This window comes from Anser anser (assembly GCF_964211835.1).
Source record: "Anser anser genome assembly, chromosome: 11".
NCBI classification, from domain to species: Eukaryota; Metazoa; Chordata; class Aves; order Anseriformes; family Anatidae; genus Anser; species Anser anser.
Genome location: NC_139732.1, coordinates 13,918,787 through 13,943,486, shown reverse-complemented (window position 1 = coordinate 13,943,486; position 24,700 = coordinate 13,918,787). Strand labels below are relative to the sequence as shown.

Here is a 24,700-nt window from a genome sequence, read left to right as displayed (position 1 = left end):
CGTAGTCAGTCATTCAAGAAGGATTTTATATAATTCACTATCTTGTTAGTTGTCTGATCTTCTGAGTTTTTTTCAGTGCCCTAAGCTTGAGCTGACCTCAGGTCTTCAACTTGGAAATGCAAGGAAATTGGCTGTGGTGGGAGCAAAGGGTTATATGAGAGCAAAAGGCAAATCTCTCTAACACCAGCACTATCCCTTTACCAGCAACAGTGCCATTTGCTCAACAAAATATATAGTGACTACTGGTTAAAAAAAAAAACACTTTCCAAAATTGCCCTTTCCCCTTCCTCAGCTCATTTTTGAAAACTGATGGATCATTTATTTTGAAATACTAACAAATAAATAATCAATTCAAGTAGACATTCCTAGCATGGAAAACTTTAAAGAATGAGCTCCAAGTTTAGCAGCTGAAGTACAGGATCTTACAGGTCACTGCTGGTAACTGCACACGTTCACATTGCATGGTTCACATCTCCAGTTATTCCTCAGTTTCAAGGAGGACCAGGTGCCAAAAACTGTCTTCATGCAAAGTCATCTGGTTATCAGAAGTAATCTGGTTCAAGATGGAGAATTTGTGGACCTGGTTGCATTATCTACCCATATGATTCAAGAAAATTTGTCTCTGTGTAATCAGAAAGTAATTTAAAAAGAAAAGAGAAAAGGAAGAAAAGATAGCTTTGTGCTAGTAGTATAAAACTTGGATTACAGGGTTCTTCATACCGTTTTCACTTTTCCCACAGATTTTCTGTATAAAATGACCAAACGACTGAGTATTGCTTCCTTCATTGGTAACATGGGGACACTCACAATGTTTGGATGCTCTACTCGTATTTGCAAAGCACTTTGAGACTTTCAGATTGAAAGTGCTGTTAGCACATAGTACTGGTATTAATTATTAAATCATAATTGGGCTCTGTGGATGTCTCACAGCTGGCACCTGCAAACCCAGAGATTTTGGATGAGCAGTCCCTCAAATGAAGCTTGTTGGACTGAACAGGAAGTTTGAAAGTTGATTATTTGGCAAGGGTGAGCTTCGGAGATGCATTCATGGAATGAGAACAGATTTTGGCCCAGTGGATTTAGAGTGAAACTTTCAAACGTTTCTGGAGGTTTGGGATATCACTATGTAACTGAGGTAAATGCACATGGATTCCCTCAGTGTACCCCCAAACCATTCTGATGTGAGAGACAGTTTTCTTTGTGTTAGTACAGTTCTGCCCCGAGCTAAGCCGCTCTAACAGGTATGTTTGTAACCATCCATGAAGAATGAAGATGAATTTTTACAATCTGCGTTCCTTTGAAACTAAATGATCTTAGATTCATAAAGCATTTTTGAAAAGCTGCCTTTTTTTTTTTTTTAATTTCTGGTGGATAAGTATTAACGTTATTCCACTCTCAAGAATGGGAACATGTGTATCAATATGTGGGGAAATCTGTGTTTGAACATTGTGTTGTTCTTGTATTAGGTAATGGTGTCTAGGAATTTGGATAAGGAATAAAATTATGCCACATAAATATATTTTAAAAGGCAGGTTTAATTTTGCATGTATAAGAATATATTTCGGTGTTTCATATGGCTTATGAGTTCTAATGCAATTGTTCAAAAAACACCCACTGTCTTTTACAACTTTAATTTTTGTTTCCAGCTACATATTGCAGTAAACGAGAGTAATTGATGAGTTCCACTGGGTACCCTGTGCCTTAGGTTCTTCCTGTGCAAGCTGGAGAGAAATATTTACTTCACACATATTGCAGAAGCTTAATTCATTTATATTTGGAGGGTGCTTTCAGCTTTTCAGCTAGAAAGGCAAATATTCATATTTCAAACTCATATTGAGGAACGTGCACGTTTAAAAATCTTTTTTCTCTGTAATGTGTGATCTGTTGAAACCACTTTTCTCCTAAGCAGACTGACAGAAGCTAATGCATCTGCGCTATGGCAGCTCATCAGTGGGAGCTAAAGCTGATCTGTAACTCTTATGGTGAGAACCAACATTGTGCATCTGTAGCACAGTAAGGATATTGAATAAATACTTTGTAGAGAGATATGAAATGGTAACCGTTGCCTCTTAAAGTCAGCAGTAGTTTGTATTGCTAGCAATATTTTGCAGTTCAGTTTGGGGAAAGTACTAATGGACAGAAAGCTGAACATAATTGTGAAAGGAGCTTTCATGCAGATTTCTCCCCCCCCCTTTTTTTATTCTTTTTGAAACTGCCCCCTGAGCAACTTTCTGACACCAGAGCTTTCTAACATCTTTAAATGTTGCTGACTGAGAAAACAAACAACACTGTCACATTTGGAAAGTCAAAGCAGAAAAGTGTCTCATTTGTAGAGCGATTCATTTCGATTTTCATCTTGCTGCTGTCACTGAGGATACATGAACAACAGCAGTTGGTATTATCAGGAGACCTAAGCAGACCTGTTTCGTTGGCTGACTTGACAGCTGTTCCGTGAAAGAGATTCATGCTCACAAAATCAAAAAAGTATGAAGACCAGATTTTCTTTTTAACCCTTTTTTGGCTCACTGTGCCTTTTATTAAAAAAAAAAAAAAGAAAAAAAAAAGAGAAGGGTCAGGTTGTTGTGGAAAACAATGGAAGAATTTACACACACGCACATATCATGTGTCCTGTGTAGCACTCCCCTTTTTGTAGTGTCTCTGGCCTGGTGTAGATCAGCACAGCAGTCACTTGGGAAAGTGAAAGCAGGAGTCTCTTTTCCCTGTTACCACAATAAGCACGCAGTGAGGAAGAGGTTTACGTTGTTCTCCTCACTGCATCAGTCTATATGTTGACCCCTTGATGCCAATGTTATTTATGCAGAAGAGTTCATCTCGCTGTTCTTTTGGCAATGGGAACTTTAATATCCGCCTGTCTGATAGGAGCAGTAGCGAACGCACTGCACTACAATGCATTGGTGGCACCATTTCATTTAGCTCCTGCTGCAAAACTCTGCAAGTTTATCATACGTTACTGTGAGGCGTTGTTGCTGTGAATTGTTATACTCAATGGGAAATAAAAGGCTGTGGAAATGAATCTCCATAAGAAAGTCAAAACTGATACAAAACTGTGCTCCATCACATGCGCATACGCCTCACCAATTACCCCAGAAGGATGACAGACTTCAGTGAGTATTTAGTTAAGTCTCTGGAGTTTGGTTCCGACTGCACTGAAGATAAAACGTAAAAAACTGTAGTTTGTGAATGAAACTAGGGCAGTTCCTTCCAGTTAGCGTGGCCAGTGCTCCTGTGTATCTCTAGAAGGGCTTTGAAAGACACTCTCCCTGTACTTGGAGGCTGTGGGACCCTCAGTGCTGCCTGACACCAGTGGGTAAGCCGTCTGCTTTTGGTCTACAGTCTCTTCATGGTGGTTACGATTAGTCGTTTTATATGAACCACCAGTTATCTGGGACTGGTGTCTTCAATTGTCTCTATGCAAATCTAGTTTAAACAAGATACTGTGTTAAGGCTGTGACGTTTAAGTTTAGAAAAACTCTTTGGGGTCACGTGCAGAGGCTTTGTTGGCTCTCTGATTTTCATGCATTGCGATATGGGTTAACTATGGCATTTGACTTCGCAGTCAGATATGAAAACTAACATGAGTGTACTTTTTCTACCACCATGAATGGGAGCACAGGCCGTGCAGTGCACGGATGAGCTCCATCTGTCTAGCATAGGAAAGCACAGAACAACTTTACGTGTTCAGTGCTACCACTAATAGCCATGGACAGGGCCACCTTTGCTAGCAAATGCTGCTTCCATTAGTACATGTTTACAGAACAAGTATATTAAATATGTATTAAACACTTTTCCGGACAATACATTGCATGTACATATGCTTGTAGGGAGGCGCAGATGATGCTTGCTTGAAATGATGCTCATCACTCATGAATTCATTGCTCCTGAGCCATTGAGGCTATGTTAAATACTGCCTCTTTTTCACAGGACATTTTCTGTGTATTGTATAGCTATCCCCAAACTGCATTCAAACAGAAGAGCTCGAGCTGGTTATGTATGTCCAATACAGGACATGGCTATGTCGTATGTCCGCTGCTATTGGAAGAAAAGAGAGGAAAGAAATGACCAAGGGCTCTTCTTTCAAATGGGGCTCTGATGTTTTCTCGCCAGCTCAGATATTGCATCTGAAGAGGGTTTTATTTGCAACAGTGGAACCTATTTTTGCAACCAGCTGAAGGCCACAACCAGGAGTATTTTTTCTGTAGATGAATACAAGCACAAGGCCTTGTCTTTTAGTGTTGATTACCAAACAAGCACACCATGCGAGTAGCTGCCTCTCATTACAAGCCTTGTCCTGAAAAGTGTTGCTGAGCACCTGAAACCTTTTGTTTATTAGGTTGTTTAGAACATGCAGTGGCTTTAAGCAGTGAATGGATGTGTTTGGATGTAGAGTGTCATCTTATTATCTTATTGCCAGTGTGAGACCTGGCAATGAGGTTGAAATGCGAGATGCAGAAAGGGAGGGAGGCCAACCTGCTGCTTGCTTTCAGAAACCACCCTTCTCAGAGGAAGCCTGAGTTTAGCTTGCCAGAGCTGCTGCTACGTACAGAAGTCATTCTTGTAACTTTTTTGAGCATGTAAGCAGTCCAGTTGCTTTCAATGAAAATAATTGCCCACTTCAAGCTTAGCACGTGAGGAAGTACTTCATTGATTCAGGGTGGCAGTCAGCCATTATCAACTTCAATTACCAAGCGCTGTTCTTTTTTATACAAGTTTAAGCACTCATCCCAGAATATTCAGCCCAAAGGCTCTTGGGACAGTCTACTTGTTGATACCTTAACTGACCAATTCCCCTAACAAGTTTTTCACAACCTGGGTATTTCAGCAGAGGGAGAGGAACTTCTGGCTTTACTTGCACCACAGAACATTCTTAGTTTGTGAGAAGTGTGATCTTTTTTATATTTTAAACATGATTGTTTTGCCTTTAAACAGAAATTTGTTGGCAGGACCATTGGTTCTAAGTTCTCTGTAAAGAGGATGTACATCCCTACACCCCACCCAGATCCAAGCCCAAGAATTGGTGCAGGCCTTGGCTTACATGTTTGGTACAATGAGTTGACTGCCTTACTGAGATTTTAATGTTTGGTAGCACTGGAGTCTCAACATTTTAAATAAGGCTGTCTCTTCTAATTCCTTTTTCACGAATGAATTATGATTTAATTAATTATGTGAATTTTATCCCATTTCCTCTTAAAAGGAGTCCTGCTGAGATTTTAACATGTGGTTACTGTGAAGTCTAGGTGTTTTAAATAAAGCCATCCTTTCCAACTCCTTACTTTTTTCATGAATAAATTATGAACCAATTATGTTTTTAATATCCTTCCTGAAAACTAGTGTGCTGTCAATTGTGTAAATACCTTCTCATATGCTTATTCTATTCTGAATAGATAGTTTGGTGCTGAGCCTCAGAATTTTTGTAACCTATTATAAAATTATAGAATGGTTATAGAATTATTATTCAGAAATTGTATGGGTGGGGGTCTCTCTTTCCTTGAGAATACGACCAGAACAGTAAGAGCTTTCATATTATTTGATTATTTGCATCATATGAATTAAGATTTTAAATATTTTCTTTACCTCTTTTTTTAGTATTTGTTATATCACATATTGGCTACAAACATAAGACATTTATCTTTTTTTCCCCTAAAATGAATACATGCCTAAAATTTTAGACATCATATACCATGTGAGTTGGTGAACATGAATATGTATCTATAAGCATGGAGTGAAGAAAAAAAAAGGCTGCAAAATAAACTGCAGAAATGGAATAAACAGCACTTCATTAGCATTTCTGTAAAATGCTAACCTTTAACCTCTACCTAACTTCTCCTGTGTATAACAACCTCTGTAACACACAACAGCTGTAGGATCCACCACTTTCCTACAGCGAAAGAAAGCTCTTCTGCGAAACATTTGAATTAGAAAGTGTTTTCTCATCCCTTGGCCTTTAGTGCTGTTTAAACTCAATCGATGTAAATATGTGCAATAGTCTCTGATTTAGCGGTGATGCAGATCTGCTCTCTATGAAGCAGAGAGTAACTGGTGTAAATATTTCTTGTTTTGCTCCCCTAGCACTTGGTTGTCATCAGGGAGAGCAATCAACTGGCAGTGACCTGCTGCCTAAGGAATGACATTCCTACCGTATTTCTTTTGATTGTTTTTTCAGAATGAAATGTTTTGACAGCAGAGTCTGTATGAGCAGGGATGCAACAGTAGGAGGGAAGGTAAAGTGTGGATGTAGTAGCAATAGCAGTATCCCCAAAGCCTTCATGTGATGTTGGGCTCGTGGACAGGTACACTCAGCCTGGATGTTTTGGAGGAGAGGATGAGCAAGGAAAGGGAGTTGTGCACAAGTGCTGTTTTTGAGTGGGAAGTGTTTGCTCTTGGTATTTCAATTTCTATAAAGTTTTGTCTTCTCAGGGATGGCAACTGCTGAACAGCAGTACTGGGCAGAAATTATATGTAGGCAAAATAGTTATCCAACAACAATCTTTTATTTTAGTCTTTGAAGGTGAACATGAGAATTTGCCTTCTGTGTTCTCAGAAAGTTGGAATCTTCTCTTTTTTGCAGAGCGTGGCATGAGTGTAATGCAGTTAGATGGGGAGGGCAAGCCAGCTAAACAAATCAAGCCATAATTTCAGAAGGGTTGGTTCCTGAAGGTGAAGCCTGGGAGTCTGAGAGCCTGCAATGCACTTCCAGTGACATTGTTATTTCCCTTGTTTTCTGAGAGACTGCCTAGTAAATTCAAAAGCTGTAACATTAATTCTTGCTGATGGTTTCAACTACACGTATTCTCACTTTCTGTATTGAATAGAAGGGGGGAAATAATAAAATAAATTTATCCCTTAATACCTACATGCAGAAGTTCTGCTTTCAAGTGGTAGAAAAATTAGGTAGTTAACCTGATGGCAGGGGGAGTGTACGCAGCTAACACATTATAAGGTTTGTTGAGCCCATTACTTTGTCAAGGAAAAGGAGTAAAGTCTTCAGTTGGGGACCACTGATCTTTTGAGCATATAGAATTTGACATAAACCCATTTGCAGACTGATATTCTAATACTTCGGGTCCTATAGAAAGCCTGTGTATTTTCAAAAAGTAGAAACAAAGCAATAAACTCTGCTAGCCACTTATTTACTAAATGTGAGTCTTCCCTGCATACACAGAAGATTGATATTTGTTAATTGCTATAAATCTGTGTCCTTCAACTAATGCTAATAATTGAAGTGCATACTGAAGAGATGAGAATATCCTCTATTAGCTCAAACTGAAATTAAATAAACGAAGTCACAACATACTCTGTGCTTTGTTATAATGAGTCTCCACTCTAGGTGTTTATCTGCTGAAATGCAAGTTACCGTTAAAACTTGTAGGATAACAGGGCAATAAATAGAGAGCAGGTGGGAAAAGACATCCTGCGTCTGATGATTACATGTGTTACAGTAGCAGTTCAGAGATTACTTTAATAATAGACAAGGCTGCAGCCTGCTGAGCAGATGTATGACGATACGTCCTTGACCATGCACAGAACATGCCTAAGCATCTCGCTGCGGTGCTGAGCTTCACACAAGGACAGTTGGCTGCTAAAAATAACTGAAGGGATAACAAACTAAAATATTAATATGTTATGGGATGTGATGATGCCATGCACGCTGAACAGCACTGCCATGCAAATGATGAATTTCCAGAAGGAGAAGAGAGAATTAATTCTCATATTGCCACCTTGAAATGGCTTAAATATGCACAGAAGCTATTTTCAGTGACCAGACAATTGCATCCTGTATGGCTTTCTGAATACGAACTGACAGGCTGCTAGAGGAAAGTGCAATGCAATCATTTTTGGGCTTGAGCCAGGCATATCAATCGAATCGTGGCTCCTCCATAGCAGCTCAGCGAAAGAAATGCAGAATGGACATGTCATTTTATATTGAACAGAAGGCTAAGAGTTTAATGACTGTTCTGGGACCTCAGGCTAGACTTCCATCAACATAGTTAGCCACTGTTGTTTTCAAAGGAGCCATGAAGTAAACACTAAAGCAGTGAGAATTGACTGTGTCCCTCGGCCAGCAGGATGCCCATGCGTGCTGCTTGTTAAATACAGCAGATTTCTTTCTTTTATGTCACTTGTGACATTTGTGAAAATTAGAGTTCCTAGTTAAATTAACTTCAGGTGTTTAGAGGGTCTCCTACTGTTGCCAGTAGTTCTCCTACATTATTGGTACTTGCATCTTCTATCCAAGCTTTGAAGTCAGAGGGACATTGCTGCGATGTGATACAAAGTGTGAGGGAGCTCTTCCTTTGGCCTTGAGCACACGTACCAGAGAGCGTTTGAGCTTGGCTAGTACTTCGGATAGCTTTTGTGCAAGAAATTGGTCAATACTGTAATCGGTGTTGCATTTGGAATTGCTCATTGACCAAGAGCTCTGGGTAACAAGGACTGCACTTCTGAAATGAAAAAGCTACCATCTGAAGATGGCTCTGAACTGTGCCAGGCACTTTCCTTTTAGGCAGACACAGAGGTATTAACTTAGAGCAAGAACAAATAAAACCTACAAACAGGATTATTTTCATCCTTTTATATCTATATGTATATAGAGAGCGATACAGATGTATATTTAGTTGACAAATTAGCTATCCTTGAGCTAATTTCCTGTATGATAGCAATGATTCCTCTTCTAAGTAGATTTTACACTTTCTTTAACCAAATAACAAGCAGTACAAATGCTGAACATGAACAGCTCTACTGTTTTATTACTCTTTCACCATGAATGCGATGCTGTCTGCAAAAGAATACCTTGTGTAGAAGACTTAATTAACCAAAGAAATCAAGCAGGTAACTAGATCCTTTGCTTCTGGCAAGGACTGCTTTGATGGATTTTCAGTAACTGAAGATCTGATCCTATTTTCTGTAATATGTCAGCTACATTGGAAGATGTAGTTAAAATTTATGTTCAAATGGGAATTCCACTAAACAGTAGCCCAAAATTTGTTTGATTGAATGAGAGAGTGGGGATGAACATGTATGAGGGAGGAGGTTGTTGCAGTGCTGTGTGCCTCACCAGGTGGGCAGGGATCTTGCATTTCTTAATGAAAATTGAATCTATTTGTTGCTTTCCATGATGTTCCCTCCCAGTTAAAGGCAATTAATTGCTGTTCGAGATGAGCTTCAGCAGTTCTAGACCTGAGTTTGCACTCAGGTCTATGCTGCTAGGGGTTTTCAGACTCTCCTTTTGTGTATGTTGCTGATTTCTGAGGATTAACCATATGTATACCATATGCAGCCTGTACTTAAAGCTCTGAGCTCTAAGTGAATGCCATCTTCCATCTGATCTACCCAGCTGTGGTTAGGTGGATGTGGTGCCATCCAGTTGCAGCATATGCATTTGAATTAGTCTGCTCCAGATAAAGGTGTGTTTTTTTCTGTGATTTTTTTTTTTGCTATTTAATTGTACAACAAATATGATTATTTGCTGTCTTTTTCACCGATAGCTTTTTTGCAAAACTGGAAGATATGAAAATCCTGAAACGTATTTCCCTTGGATCATTTAACAACTCAGGGCTTGATCCTCTAAGCTGCAGGTAGTGAAAAAGCACAGCTAAGCCACTGGTAGGATTAAGGAGCACACTGTGTTTATCTCAAAGACCGGTAGGAGGACGGTGACTTAAAAGTCTGGCTCGTTGCTGAAATCTGGAGGGGACTGCTGCTGCCTCAGAGCCTGTGAGCCGCAAGGCTGGTGCCGGAGGGACGCAGTTTCACCACGTTCCTGCTGGTGTCCTTGTAGGCGGCTCTTGTAACAGGCTCAGCTCCCCCCTTTCCCTGAAGTCTGGTCCTTCTTTGCTCCTTGACAAACCAAGTTTGCAGGCAGTAGAAGGGGAATCCCCAGTCTTGAAGAGCCAGTCCAGTCTGTGCATCCTTCCTGTGCCTCTGCTGGGCCACTGGCAAGGAGCTCTTGCTCAGGTCCTGAGCAAATTGTGCTCCACATACAGCTCGAGTTAGCCTTGGAGGGAGGAGGTTGTAATTAATATGTATATATATATGTGTGTGTTACTAGTTGCCATATTTAAAAATTATTTTTAAAATCTGTTTAAAAAATGAGGTGGTTTTATTTTTTCCCCCCAATCCCTTGCTCCTGCAGTCAGGTGATTTTGTAATTCTTTTTCTTTTTCTTTTTTTTTTTTTTTTGTTCTTATGAAAAAAGTGTTCAGCCCTCACATTAGCAGAAAAATATTAGAGATGGCTACAGAAAAAAACACCTCTATTATGTTAAGATTAACCAAATAAATATAAGAGAATTAAAAATCATGTAAATTGATCCTGTGAGTTCCAACAGCCTTCAACATGTTAATGCTGTAGGTTCTTTATATCTTCAGCTGGCATTTTTAAATGAAAACACTGAATTAAAAAGACCTTTAGAAGAGGGGAGGCTGAAATATACACCAATACCACAAGAGAGAGAGAAAGTAATTTTGTAATGAGGGAGGAAGGGAAAGTGCAGGCATTGTTTCTTTGTTTCAGTTTCTTTTTCTCACAGTCCTCAGTGTTTACACAGGGATGCTTTTCTGTCCTTGTTGTATTGCTCCATAGTATATTAAGTATGAAGCAAATATTCACATTGTGTCATTGATGTCCATGGGAGCAGGCACATGATTAAGGCTTAGCATGTATGAATGCATTTGCAAATCAATGCTTCAGGCAAAGTCTTTCCAAAAAGATCCCTGCAATCTGGTACTAGACAGTCGTAGATGCGCTCTGGATGAAACACTTTAGAAGGTATGGAAATGGATTTGAAACCATATGAAATACTCTTCATGGATTCCCCAGAGTAAAATCTTTGTTAGATGAGAAAATGCACGAGGCTGACAGGCAAATAACCTAGGAGGCAGCTCCTTGTGGGCTGATGCTTTAGGGGGGACGCTGGAATCTTTCTTTCATCTAGAGCACGCGCAGGGGATCTGCTCCCAGCAGGTACTGGCAGCTCCCAGCCCCGGCTGCTTTGGGCAAAGGGTTAAGAAAAATGTCGTGACAGCAACAGAGCATGTGTCAGAAACTTCACAGCTCTTTCATGAATAAAATTGAGTGCTGCTCAAAATAGATGGTACTCTTGGGTATCAGTGCACCGTAGTTTTCATGCACATTTAGTCTGGCCATCTTTCATTAAAACCTAGCGCTTAACTGAGTTTGCTGAATGCATCTGGTCAGGCTATGGTCTGCTTGGAAATGGATAAGCCCTCGACAGGATGAGAAATCACGTGCAGAGGGGCCAGGTTAGATCATCTGAGAGAGAGAGTAGACTAAATTAAGTGCTAATGTGCAGCATTGTGATTCCACTACACTGTAAGTCACAGTTAGACTAAATGTATTTGCTGTGATTTCCTTTTTATTTCTTTTCAACTTCAACTATACAGATACTGCAAACTTAAAGGGACTTGGGACAAAGGCTGAATGATATTGTAGAATAGCTGTTTTCAACCCAGAAATGCCTTCATGGAATTTTAAAGGAGTGAGAATCCCAGGTGGGGAGAACCCAAGCTTCATAAAGGCAATGGCTTTTGGGTCCTTTCCAGCCAGGCATACCTTCCATTGACTTCGTTAAATCCTGGGAAGCAGCAAAAATGTCTGTTCGTTAAATAAAACCTGTAAAGTAACGTCTGAAAATTCAAGGCCATTTTGTGAAAATAAAAAAATTCATTATGTGAGCCTTATTTTTGATGACATTAACACCCATCTATATTTTCTATCAATTTGCAGAGGAATTTGCCAGGGTATAAATTACAGTGGAAAAGCGTGAACAAGAATCAGGCTCCATGATATCAAACAAACTAAACTTGATAGCTGTGTTAACTGATACGGTTTTGTTCCACTTGAACACCTCCTTGCTCTCCTTCATTTTAGTCAGAAGACCACACTCAAGAGGGCACAGGTAGAGAGCAAATTATGCATCCTGAGAGAGGTTTTCTTGCTTGCCTCTCCTCCAAAGGCATTTCTCATTCTTGAGGAAATAAATACTATTTCCCATACATTTTAATTTCATGGATATTCAGAAGAAGCACTTACATTACCAACTGTAACGTAAGGAATGAATAAGACATGATGCACTGCCCTATCACTCATGCAGTTCCATAAAATCAAGAGAAGTGGCAATAATAATAAAAAATCAATTTTGATTAAAACAAAATAGCTCTACCCTGGCTGATGTAATCGCAAGCTTTGGGAACTGGAGAGTTGATAAAGCCCAAGATTTCTAAGATTAGTCTGTTTCTTAAAACTGATTTCAGGTGTTTCCAATGAATAAATTAATGTATTTGCAAGCAAATATTCTATTATAATAATGTACCAAAAATATAAATATATAGGGTAACTAGCATTAAAATAACTGGAAGCATATTTTCAGTGCCACATTAATGCTTTTAAAAGCATGTATACAGTGTGATATGTACTGTCTTGGCTGCCATTTTCATTTTTTGATGCTTTTTATATCAGAATGATACCACTGTGTGATTTGGGAGGCACAAAAGAACATACAGCTTCATTTCCGAACAGAGTAATCCTTGTACTCACTGCAGTGTTTTATCTTGAAAGCCTCTGGGAAGTAAGCGTGTTGCCAGATAATACGTAGTAGACACTGTCGCATTTTAAGATGCTGCCGTCCTTTACCCATTTGTTTTTGTTTGATTGCATCAGGCAAAATCAGTAATCTGAGCTCAAAGCACCTTTAGTGGTGGCTTACATAAAGGCAAGTTTGAACTAGCCCCTGGGCATGGCTGGGCTGAGTCCAGCCTGGCATTGTCTGAACTTGGTCGTGTGATTGTTTTACAGCCAGCAACTGTGCTGGTTCCAAGAGTTAGCCCTGGTGAGCAAGGATAGATGGATACGTACAGGAGGGTGAGGCACCTGGAGAACTGATTTGGTCCTGTTATAACCCAGGAAAAAAAAAAAAAAAGTATTTTTATTCATAACGGCTGTTTAAACTACTGAAAATGAAAATTCCCGTGATTTTTTTTGATCGGCCACATTGTGGGAATGGTGATCTCTGGTAGAGAGACAGAAACATTTAGATCATTAGGATTAGCTTCCTAAACTGAACTTCAGCCTTGGCCTCAGATATGTTCTTGCACAATACATTATTTTCCCCAAAGTGCATTAAGAATATTTGGGCACTAACAAGCGACCGCAGTGTTAGAAGGTAGAAGCAAAGATTTATTTATTTGTTTATTAACTGTACTAGGCTATGTGTATGCTTCCCCTCGAGTTTCCCAAGCACATGGGGATGTAAACTTGCCTCTGCGGTCATTTGTTTGGTCAGAGGTCTTTAGAGTTTTTAAACAAATCAGGTTGTGAATGTCCGCGTCTATAAGCAACCTTGCTTTATCAGCATACAGTTTTACTGGAGTCCTTAGTAGCATAGCGCATATGATTTCACAGTACTGTATGCTGTGTTCAGAAATTAAGTTTGCTAAATAAGAATTAGTATAATTAAAATGGAATTTTCCTAGAATTATTGCTGTGAACCATTTACTGGGATTCAGAGAAATCTGAAGCTAACCATACCACGCATGCTGCTACCCCGTCTGGTGCCTCACGGAACAATCCCACAGGGTTCCGTCCAAGATACTCCTGGTAAAGTCATCCAGAAACATGAATCTGTAATCATGAGAAGCAGTTTAATCCAAGTTCATAAATGTCAGATCTTCCAAATTAATGTGCATACTGTGGCTTGCACACATTCCCATATGCTTAACTCGTGTGTGCCAGTACCAGAAGGGAATACATCCTGCGTACTCCTGTACCTAATGGGTGCCCTTTCATGCAGACTTGCAAATACTGACATGTGGCACAGAGGTACAGGATGACATTTTGCGTGTTTAAATTAGCTTCATGCATTTTCAAAAATGTGCTCAGAGAAGGGATAGTATCTAAAAAAATGAAATAAAGAGAGTTCCTGTCCATGAATTGTGATTTTGAATTAAAAAAGGGACATATTGTAAAATCTTTTCTGTATGCAAAGTCTTACTGATGCTTGGCTGTGTCATGCGGCCAGACTCCAGCATACCTCCTCATGTTAAGCAGAGGGGAGTTCTGCTTACAAACTGGCACGGGAAAGCTCATAATTATAAATACATGACTAGAGGCTATGAATTTACAACCAGCCTGACTAAAGTTGGACTCCTAAATCCATAATCATTCATCTAAATAAGTATTCTGGTTTTAAAAAGTGCAGTTGAGTTCAGTGGGGATTGTTCAGGAGTGGAAGTGTTCCAAAAAGAAATGTATTTATATGTGAAACTCTTGTGTTTGCATGCAAAAAAAATACATGTTTTTTCTTTTTGGGGTTTTGTTGGAGGTTTCAGTGGAAAAAAAAAAAGAAACAAAACTTGAGGGACAAAATCTGGTGTTTCTTTGTGGAAATGCAGTTACCTTAGGAATAAAAAGGTTTTGTTTGTCTAGAAATATCTTTAACCCATTTTGTTCAACAGTTTAGGCACTCAAATTATTTAAGGATTCAAGAATAAGTTTAGGGAACAAAACTGATACTTCAGTGTGCCTGAGGATCCTGTATAGTTTAGCAGACAGTAAACATTGCTTACTGAATATTTACCCTCTGGTCTTCTGCTAATAACAGCCAAAGTGATTCAAGCGAGTATATTTATACAAAATAATTAAATTGCAGATCTTCACAGAGAACTTTTGCATAGTTTTACTATTAATTTGACAAATGTAATCCCTAAGAATGAGGCTTATCACTGCCATAGCAATAGAATTTTTGGGGTGTTGCTAAGCTGCATTGTAATTACAGGTTTTGGATATAAATTGCTCTTGTGTGTGAGAGGAGGGAGGTAATGGCTCATGAAAATGCATTAACCTTTCACACCAGGGCGCTACACGATGCATAGTTGGCTCAGTCCAAAGATTCACCTCAATTTCCATAGAGGAGGAGAAAATTGTGAAATCAATAAAATCATTATAGGTTTAGCTAATCTTTTTTAAAGACATGCTTGCAAGCAATGTGCATTACTAACACAATGAGATGGGTCCATGCTTACGGGCTTCGCTGCCACTCAGATTCCCAGACATGAATATAACCGCACAAACCCTGTGGTCTGCAAAGTGTCTGACAAGTGTTTACATGTTAACATTCATTAGAAGGCTCGGTCAAGCAACTCATGCTTGATTAATTGATTATCCCAGGGTGACAGTTCATTTTTTGAAATAGCTGCCAACCTGAGCAGGAGCAGGACAGTCAGTCAGACCAACGACAAAAGACATTGATGGACAAACACTAGACTTATCGAATAGCTGCTAGAGTGACAGACTGGCATCTACCGAATTTAATCAATGCCTCAAAGACATGGCAACGCTATAAAGACTGTTTATTTCTTTTGTGTGTATTTATGAATTGTTAATGCAGTCGATACATATTAGCTTTATTTGTTGTTTGGTTAAAATGCAATCTGAATTTTCCGAGTTAAGAGTTGCCTTGATATGAGTTTTTGTACAGTGAAATTTATGAGTCCTTACAGATTTATAAGGTTTTATTGATGGGTAGAAAGCCAAGCATAATTCTTGACTTTGTTTATTCCAGCATTACAGAATTATTAAGAGTTGACATTGCAGTACTTATTGAATAAATTCATTTCCTTGGCAGTGGGTGCATTTCGAATTTTCGTGAGTTAAGCCTGAAAAAGTGGATGCATCAGCACAAGCTAGTAAATAGCAACTGCAAGAGGATTTCAAGCTAGACCAATGCAAGGAAGAAGCTCTAGCAGAGCAAATTATCCACAGACAGTAAATGTGTTGGAACAGATCATCCCTTACCTAATGGTACTGAAGTCCATTGAATTACCCAAGAGACGAGTTTGGCCCAATATTAATTTGCAGCAGATGTTTGACTAGCTAATTATTTGAAAGAGCTTGAGTGTATTGCGATATAATTACCTGATATTGCAGCTTACTGCTTTCAGAGCTTGTTTTTGTCTTATTCTTGCAACAGAAACAATAATGCAAAAGTCATGGTGTAAGTTTTCTGAATGATTGGTTTTATTCCTGAGTATAAAGCAACAAGGATCGCAAATCATTAAATGATGGCATCTTACAAGTGAAGTCAGGAATTGACCGATTTGCAACCTACACCATGAGCAGACACTGTTTTAAGCTCTGATCAGACAAATATTCAGATAGCCTCTCTTCTCACATCACCCCCCTCCATCCTTCTCCCTCCTCAGTACCCCCTTTCCTTGCACGTTATATGAATAGAGTGATGGGGCGGGACCACACTGGCCCAGCAGAAGTGCTTCTTTCCTCCTTCTGGATCCCTCGCTACTGGTATGCCCAGGGAAGCTGCTGTAGCTCACTTCCTTCTTGACAGCCCTGCCTAAAGATTTGAGATTGTTCTCCTAAAGTCAGTAGGAGATACTGCTAAATTCAGTTGCAGTTTCCCCTGAATTCCAAAGTTTCTTGCACTGCTTGCAGAGTTTAGAAGCAAACAGGCTTTAGGAAAGTCTCCCCTACACATCCCACTTTTTGCACCACCATGTTGCATGTTTCTGTTCTGTTTGAATCCACCAGTTTCTGGTCCTTGTTCTTCCTGAAATTCAAACCATGCAGCCACTATCTAGGCATGACCACGATGCTGCAAACATTCAAATGAACAGGGAGAGGCATCACAGCCATGCCCTGAGCAGCTCTGGCATGGTGTGCCTGCTGAGTTACAAGATTGTTCAGGAGCCACAGAAGAAGAATTTCATGCAGAGAAATGAAAAAGATTGGGCTGCTTTGCCAAAGTGAAAAGAACTTTTAAAGAAATGTGAACGCTCCTGTGTTAGGGCATAGGCTGTCTTTTACTAATGAGAATGTTGGAGAAACCTTACTTTGATAGTACTTTATTCTGTGGCAGACTACCTTGCATCTTCCTCTAAATCGTATCATACCTCCCATTGCTAAAGACAGGATACTGCACTGGGAAGATGGGCTGCTGATCTAAGCCACCATGGCAATTCCTGTGCTCCTATTAACAGAGGCTGCTGTCATTTCAGTGACAATTAGCAGGCAAATCCTATTACAGGATCACCTAATCCTCAACTCCTGTGCACGCTATTCACTGTGATAGGTGTTTAATTATAAAGCTTCTGCAAGCTACAATACTTTGTGCAAAAATTTCAGAAAATACAGAAATGTGTTAGAAGACTTCACTTAAAAATGACAAGTTAGACACATGCTACTTCAGAATTATTACTCCAACCCTTTTAATTGGAATAACTACTTTTCTGTTCTGTTCAGAGAGGCTTTTTACAACTTGTGGTATTGTAGGAAAGCCAGCGAGGTCTGAGGTGTCACTAGCAATTTTCCTCTCTGCTGCATTTTTAACTTATTTACAAAGGTACAAAGCAAGAAAAAGATACTCTGAGAGAGCCCACCAGGTACATTATCCACTCAGTGGTTTGATCCTTTTAAACTTGTTCATTAGGTGTACCAAAGAGAGAGAAACAGGGAACAAGTGAATGCTAGAGAACCTGGCTTGCAGGCTGTAATGCACTCAGCCATTAAGCAGCCTGTCAGCGTGCTAAAACAACCCTTCTCTGGGTATTGCAGCTTGGCACACGCTAAAGAGTGTGGCAATTACTCAGCAATGAGGAAATCCATTTTTTATATAACAGAACTGTCAATACTGCCTTGGGATTTCTTCTTTGGTTGGTTTTTCTTTTTTTTTTTTTTTTTTTTTCCCTGATAGAAAAAGGGCTAACTCCAAGAAATACGAAATCTAACCAAAGTCAGGTGAGTTAAGGGCAACCTGCACTCTTTATTTATTTATTTATTTATTTATTTATCTATTTTAGTTAGAGCATAGGACATGAAGGATGGTGCTATGTATTAGGAGAATCTCTCCCATTCTATCATAAGCTATCTTTGGACACATGTAGTTTTCTTAATAAATCTTGGACTTTGTCCCCTGTACAGCTTAAGTAGCTCTTCTTTATGTGATTTGCTTTCTACTCTTCAGTATTTGAAGTTTCTTTTGCTAAGTATTTAGCACCTCACAATCCACATACAAACCTTGACCATGCAAACAGAATTTGGCCTGAGAAGCTGCATCGTAGTATAAATTAGTGTAATGCTGCTTTGGACACTCACTATCAGTGCATTTTAAAATCATTTCTCTTTCTCTTTTACAGAGCTAGGATGACCACTCTGAATCTCTGTTACTAAGATATACATGCTGTTTCCAATCTTTTATTGTACTTGTTCTCTGGGTTCATTTGTGAGTTGGGGGCTGAGAACCCTGAAGGTGTGCTGTCTTGAGCTGATGCTCCTTCCAGTTATCACAGTTAAATCTAAATTACAACAATTAAAACAAACTACAATCCTTCAAAAATTGTTTTTTCCTATTTTTTTTTAGCAGCTCACATTACTCTCATTTTCCCCCATTCTTCTCCAAAACAGTGGATACATTTTCTCTGTAGCTCTTTCAATTACAAGTATCAATAGTATGATTCTTTGTCATTCTTTGTATTTTGTTATCCCAAGACTCTAAATCTGTTCCTTTTCTCTTCTGTGTTATCTTTAACATCTTCATAACAAAAGTGCTGCAAAAGTTATTGGAGAAAGATCAGTCTGTCTGACAACATCATTCTTTGCAGCTTGGTAGGTTTTGAATAGAGGCTACCGGCTCTGTTATGTGAAGTAGCGTTCTCTTTAACAAAGGAGGATAAGCATCAGAAGCATCTAGGGAAAACCTCTGATTCAAAGCGCTGCATTGTGAATATGAATTTAAACCAGTAATAAGAAAAAAACAGAGTATCTCCTTTAGTAAGCTGAGTTCTACTCTATTGAAAAAGAGGGGCTGAAGGAACTGATAAATACCTGGGACAGAGTGCAAAGCAAGTCAATGAAAATGTTCCTGGTGACTTCAATGGTCTTTGAATCAGGTTTTCTGAGGCCATTTTTCTAAGCACTTATGTACATGAATCCTCACATGCATTAAGAGCTAGCATAATTGTTGGGGAAATTATCCATTCATACACATAAATACCTAAAGCAATCCTAGAAAGATCTGTGCGCCCAATGCACCAAAAGGCCAGAGGTGGTGAGAATGATGGACCGCTGCTGCTTTTGGGTGTTAAAGTGGGAAGGCTGTAACCTGCCTGCAGGAGTGCTAGGTACTGTCCCTGCCCAGTCACACTTGCTCCCAAAAGGGCTTGTACTTTCACCTGGGCAGAAAGATAGCAGATGGACCTGACTGCAGCTTAAAGCATGAGGTTGCTGTCAGGGATAGCAGAGGCTGTGTATGTTATTTCTGGGTCTTTTTTTTCAGGGAAGTTGAGTTTTAAACCAAACCAGGCATTCTGAAGCCTTAGATATTTCCCCAGGTATATCCTTACCTTTTTGTCGTTCCAGAAATCTAAATAAACGTTAATAAAAGAGATCCAGATTTACATTTAAGATTTACATTTGCAAGAAGGGTTAAATGTGGTTGCCACCAACAGCTGGAGTGTATCTAACAGAGAGTATATCTCTGTATCTGGCTCTGCTTGCTCCCAGCATGATGGACAAGCAGTAAGGGTAACTATAGGGAGGGGAAGAGATGAGCTACATGAAAAGTTGTCCTCAAAAGTTCCACAGATATAAATAAAACAAATATGGTGTGGCTTCTGAAGAAATTGAGTGTTGTTTTTTTTCTTTTTTCCTTGAAGCTGTGCGAGGCTGCAAAAAGGTCCATTAATTGCACATTCATTTACTGCTGATGTGGGTCCTGCACTGGCCCAGTGAGATAATGCAAGTTTTTAGCTGTGTCTGGTGTGGGCACCCCTAATCGTACACACCCAGGAAAGACTGTTTTTTACTTCACTCTCCTTTTGGAGAGATCATCTCTGTTTTGTAAATCAAACGGAATACATAGCTTTAGGTGCATTTCTGGCAATCATACCCTTAAAGCAGTAGCTTCTATCTTCATTCAGTCTGTGAGCCTCTAAAACTATTCTGTGGAGATACGGGCCTCTTTATATTGAGGTCTGTTAAGAGTAAGCTTACTTTTCTTGAAATTTTTTGGACCTTTTCATTACCTTAAAAGCAATCCATGGACTTCAGGGTCCACAGGTCATACTGACTTATTGACAGCTGCTGCACTGAAGTGTGTTGTGGAGGGGCACAAACATAGGGATTCCAGAGCTGTACTCACAGGCTGGCTCCATGGTGCCTCTGAGCATCCAGCATCTGGGCTGGTTTGGTGGAGGTAAAGTTGACATATGTACCTGTGAGTGAGCTGTACCAGACTGTTTATGGATTGCCTCTAGAATAACATTTTGCTGGGGAAAAATCCCTATATTGCATCATCAAACTAGGTGTACAATATTATTAGCTACAATCGTTGAATTTTAAGTGGAAAGTTAAATTCCCTGAGATCTGTACCAACTGCATGGTAAGGTTTTGTTGTGGGTAACAATATCTGTCGTGCCTCTGAATAACATATATGGTGCATCATTTTGTTTGCCACGTCCAGCAAAAAAGAATCTGTTGTAATTTTCAATTTTACTGCCATCAAATAATCTTTCCAAGTGCTAATTTCCTTGTAATGCATTCTCCCTTAATTTTGAATAGGCCAATGCAAACAGCATGTAATTTGTAGTTTTGCTTTCTTTTTTGAAGCACCTGAGGTAGGCTTTCTTCATAATTACTGTGTTTTAAAATTGATATCTAATTTACTACCCATATTATTCTAATCACAGAAACAACTCTCAGTTTGCATACTGTATAATCACACTTTCACATTATTCAAAACCAGTTTTTATCTGGTGAACTTCTGATAATTTTTTTCTTCAGTTTCAGACAGTTACTTAATTGTCTTGTTAACATGGATCATTTGATTTTATATCAGATTAAACTGCGGCCTCAATGGTTCATTTTTGCAATATGCTCTGCTGACAGAAAGGTACAGAGAATTTGAATGGATATATATCTTATTAAATGCAGATTTCATTAGCATATTATGTCAATATTCTTTTCAGTTCAATAAATTTGTGTGGTACTTAAAAAACTATTAACTTCTCTATAAAGCTTTGGATAAACATTGTGAAGTTGTATTTTGGAATTCATTACTTCTTGTATATGTGTTTTTGTATGTATTAGTTTTTGTTTATATATTTGCATATGCTTTTATATGAAGGTTTATTGCTTCTGGCTTTGGAAAATAGCCTCCTGTGGGCAGGTGCTTGCTCAGGCATGGTGCAGCAGGTGGTCGGTGTTCCTACATGACAGCTGATGGTCATTGGACTTGGGGGTGGTCTTTTTTGCTGTACATGTTTTATGAAAAGCAGGCTTTCTTTGGCGGCAATTATTTTCTTTAGGACTAGAATGCTTGAGGAAGGGATTATATCTTTACCTTCATACTATTCTCTAACTAAAAATAAGCCCTATTTTTTATATCCCTCACTTTATATCAGGTAGGTCGTCAAAATACCCACTCATTTCACTTGGTTCATGGAAAGCAGAGGAGAGAGCTCTGTGCAGCAAGAGAGCAAGTTATATTCAATGCCATGTTAAAAGAGAGTGATGGTTTGCTTTGTAAATATGAGGTTTCCTTTGACATGCCACTTGAGTAGACTGTGTCAACATTTTGAATTGGTAGCTAAACTAAAAAATAAATACACCTTTCTTTCCTGCTGCAATATTACTTATCTTTTGGTGTGGATCATTTTGTTGAATCCATAAAATTTCATTTTGTTTTGGGATGTGCTCCGTGGATACTGTTCACTTAAAATAATGGAAAGGTAAATAACAGAAAAGCGAATTTTCAAAAAAGAGATTTATGAACCTGTGAGACAGAGATTGCTATAAACTTTTGTACGTATTTTATTTATGGTTTTCTTTGCTGTAGTAGATATTCAATAGAACTGATGGAATATCCATTGACTAATTTACTTTTAATCATAAATTTTCTAGTGAAGAGACTATTCAAATTTCTTTAGAATATTTCATATTTTTCAATTCTTTTTTTCATTTACAGTTTTATTTAAGGACAGTAAACGCACTTCAGGAAACATTCTCTAATAGTCACTTAAAACTCTTTTTTTCTTTTTGCATAATCTTGCCAGCAAACTGCCTACAACATATGAAGAAGGGAAACCACAGCAGGGCAAGCAAATCCCCTAACTGAGCTCACTCACAGAACTCTCCAGAACACGGGTGGGCCTTGCCACATTTGTCTGGGCTGCATGCAGCTCCTGGGCCATCACGAAAGGGGAGTTGTGGAGCTACCTGACGCATTTCCAGGGCTTTCCTTAACCTAGATCTCCACAGGCTCATTTTCACTATGTCAGAAGTATCCGTTGAAACTGAAAGCACTGTGGTCGTAGTGACAAGACCAAGCACGCAGGGCCTGCGGCCGTGGGGAGCCCGGGGTGGCAACACCTGGTGAGTGACCAGCAGGCCGGCTGCAGCCTGCGAGAGCCCTGGCCAGGGTGGGCCGAGCATGACAGGGGGGCACTGCCTCGGGACATGGGTTAGAAAGCAGCCCTAATACTGGTCGACGAGCTTGAGTAGTATTTGTTTTAAACTGTGATCTGTTGGGACGAACCAGTGACAAGAGCTATTTGGCATTGACACTCTGCAGTCATAACACGGCCTAGCTGGGTAACAGGCGAACTCCCAAATGCTTTCGTAGGCTTTGAGCATCCATTTAAAAACAAACAAAAAAAATGAAATGTCTTAAGTTCAGGAAATGCAAAGACTTAAAACTAGAAAACTCCCCCCCCCCCCCCCCCCCCCCCAGTATAAATAATCTACAAGGTAGATTTGATTTAAAGAAACATTGTGCATTGCCTTCCCCACCTCTGGGAGCCCTGCTGGTATCAGCTGCCTCGTCAGCTTGCATTTGACACTGACACCACAGTGCCCACTGTGAGGACAGAGAGACTTCCAGTCTGCTTTTATTACTGCTTCTACACGAAGGGGAAAATAACCCTATCGTCTTTAGGATCCAATTTTGCGCAGAGAATTGTGCAATTATTAAACCTGTGGCAGAGAAAACGAACTAGCTAAATCAATCCGGTATCTTCAGTGAGCTCATTAGGCACTACCTAGGCCTGCTGGTAAGGGAAAGGGGATATTTTAGCTCTGTAAGTTTAAATAGCATGGAGAGATAACAAAACTGGAAAACGTAGCATACAACTCTTCCCATGTACTTCGCAGGGGCGTTTTCTGCCTGCCCTGGCCCCCCCAGCAGCTCCCAGCTGTGAGGTGCAGCCTCCAAGCCTGTGGCTGCCCTCACCTCACCACATAGAGTGTGCTGGCTGCTGTAAAATACTGTGGTGATACAGTGGTGATTAGCCGTGCTAAATGTTGTTTCCACAACTGGAGCTCAACTGCTTTCTGCCCCTGCTATTCATCTGTCTGCGGGACTCCGATTTTTGTCTGTGGCAGCAGCCCTACCAGGAGCCAATGGGCATTCCTATCCTCTGCCTGTTTAGCAGTGAGTTTGCTTTGGCTGCGAAACCTGTATTTATTAGTCAATAACAATTTTCTCCTCCTTATGATAGAGGAATGCTGTCAGAGAAATGACTTGTGGACTGTGGCCTTCTGTGTCTGAACAAGCCCTCTAGGCCCCCCGCTGCTGCATTCCCATTTCCCCTGCATATTCTGTAGCTGAGCTGTGACTGTGTAGAAGATGGGCACAGCAAACCAAATACAGCTGTGCATTCGTGAGATCCTTGTGAATTTACTTCCAAAGAACATTTCAGCTTGTTAGATAAAAGAAATAAAGAGACAGGTTCATGCTACTAGGCTAAGAAAATGTGATCGTTATATGCAACTGATGTAATGTGTGCTTCGGATTTCATTTTCCCAAGGTAAGCCTCTAACTCTGAGCACCTTCTCCACTGAGACAGATGTTAAATATTTTGCTACTATCAAGACCAGTGTCACCATGCTTGCTTCCAATTGCTCTAAATAACTGTGAGAAAATGGTTTGTCGTAGCAATTAGAGAGGTTCTCATAGTAAATAAGGTTTCTCTTGGAATATTAACTATCTGCCCTTCACTTGGATGTTTTTACGAAGTCAGTGGTAAAAGGACAGAAACTCTGGATACCAAGAAGATTAACGTATTCAGAATTCTTGAAATGCTGCATCAGCAGTTCTTTGTGAAACATCTTTCATTATAATCATTACTATCTGTTTGTGGTGGCATGAAGGGCTGCGATCAAAGCGGTCTGAATGCTAAAAATGCATATAAAGACATGCACCCCTCTGAACTCAGCAGGAGCCAGAGTTTGACTCACACTCCCTAATTTGAGGAATTAGAAATCTAATTAACATTAAATTGCAACAAAAATATACAAAGACCAAGAGACAGTAGGATGCCTCCACTGTGTAAGGCAGCTACAGGGCTGGAAGCAGCCATTTTGGATGAGGAGAGGTGAAGGATGGCAGTGTGCAGTCTGCCATGTCCCTGAGAGGGAGACTGCAGCCTGCTCAGTCTTGTTCGAGGCTGTATTGTGTGAGACATTTAAAAGTCAGGGTTGTATCCCCCCCCTCAAATTTAAGTAAATAAGCAAAAATATACAGCGAAGCCAGTGCTGCAGCAGTTTCTCTTCAAATCCCTGAAGTAAACAGGCCAGGCTTTGGCTCGGAGGTGCTGAGATGGCAGCTTTGTGTGGTGAGAGCACCTCTGCTGATTTGCTCAGAATCCTTCGGAGCAAA

At 39.8% G+C, this 24,700-nt stretch overlaps 2 protein-coding genes across 10 annotated transcripts in view; one reads left to right on the top strand and one right to left on the bottom strand.

Moving 5' to 3' along the window:
• The window catches only part of LOC310879852 (uncharacterized protein), a 216,968-nt gene that overhangs the window by 124,256 nt on the left and 68,012 nt on the right, over positions 1 to 24,700 (top strand). For 4 of the 6 annotated variants that reach the window (XM_083794796.1, XM_083794795.1, XM_083794798.1 and 1 more), the window contains exon 5: positions 741 to 22,752. The exons of the other annotated variants lie outside the window; for them this stretch is intronic. In XM_083794796.1, the coding sequence (XP_083650922.1) occupies positions 741 to 753 (13 nt within the window). In that variant the 3' untranslated portion in view covers positions 754 to 22,752. Of the gene's footprint in view, positions 1 to 740; positions 22,753 to 24,700 lie in introns of those variants that run through there. 6 annotated transcript variants of the gene reach the window in all.
• CHST8 (carbohydrate sulfotransferase 8) overlaps positions 1 to 24,700 on the bottom strand; it is a 131,524-nt gene that overhangs the window by 95,559 nt on the left and 11,265 nt on the right. The window lies entirely within an intron of this gene.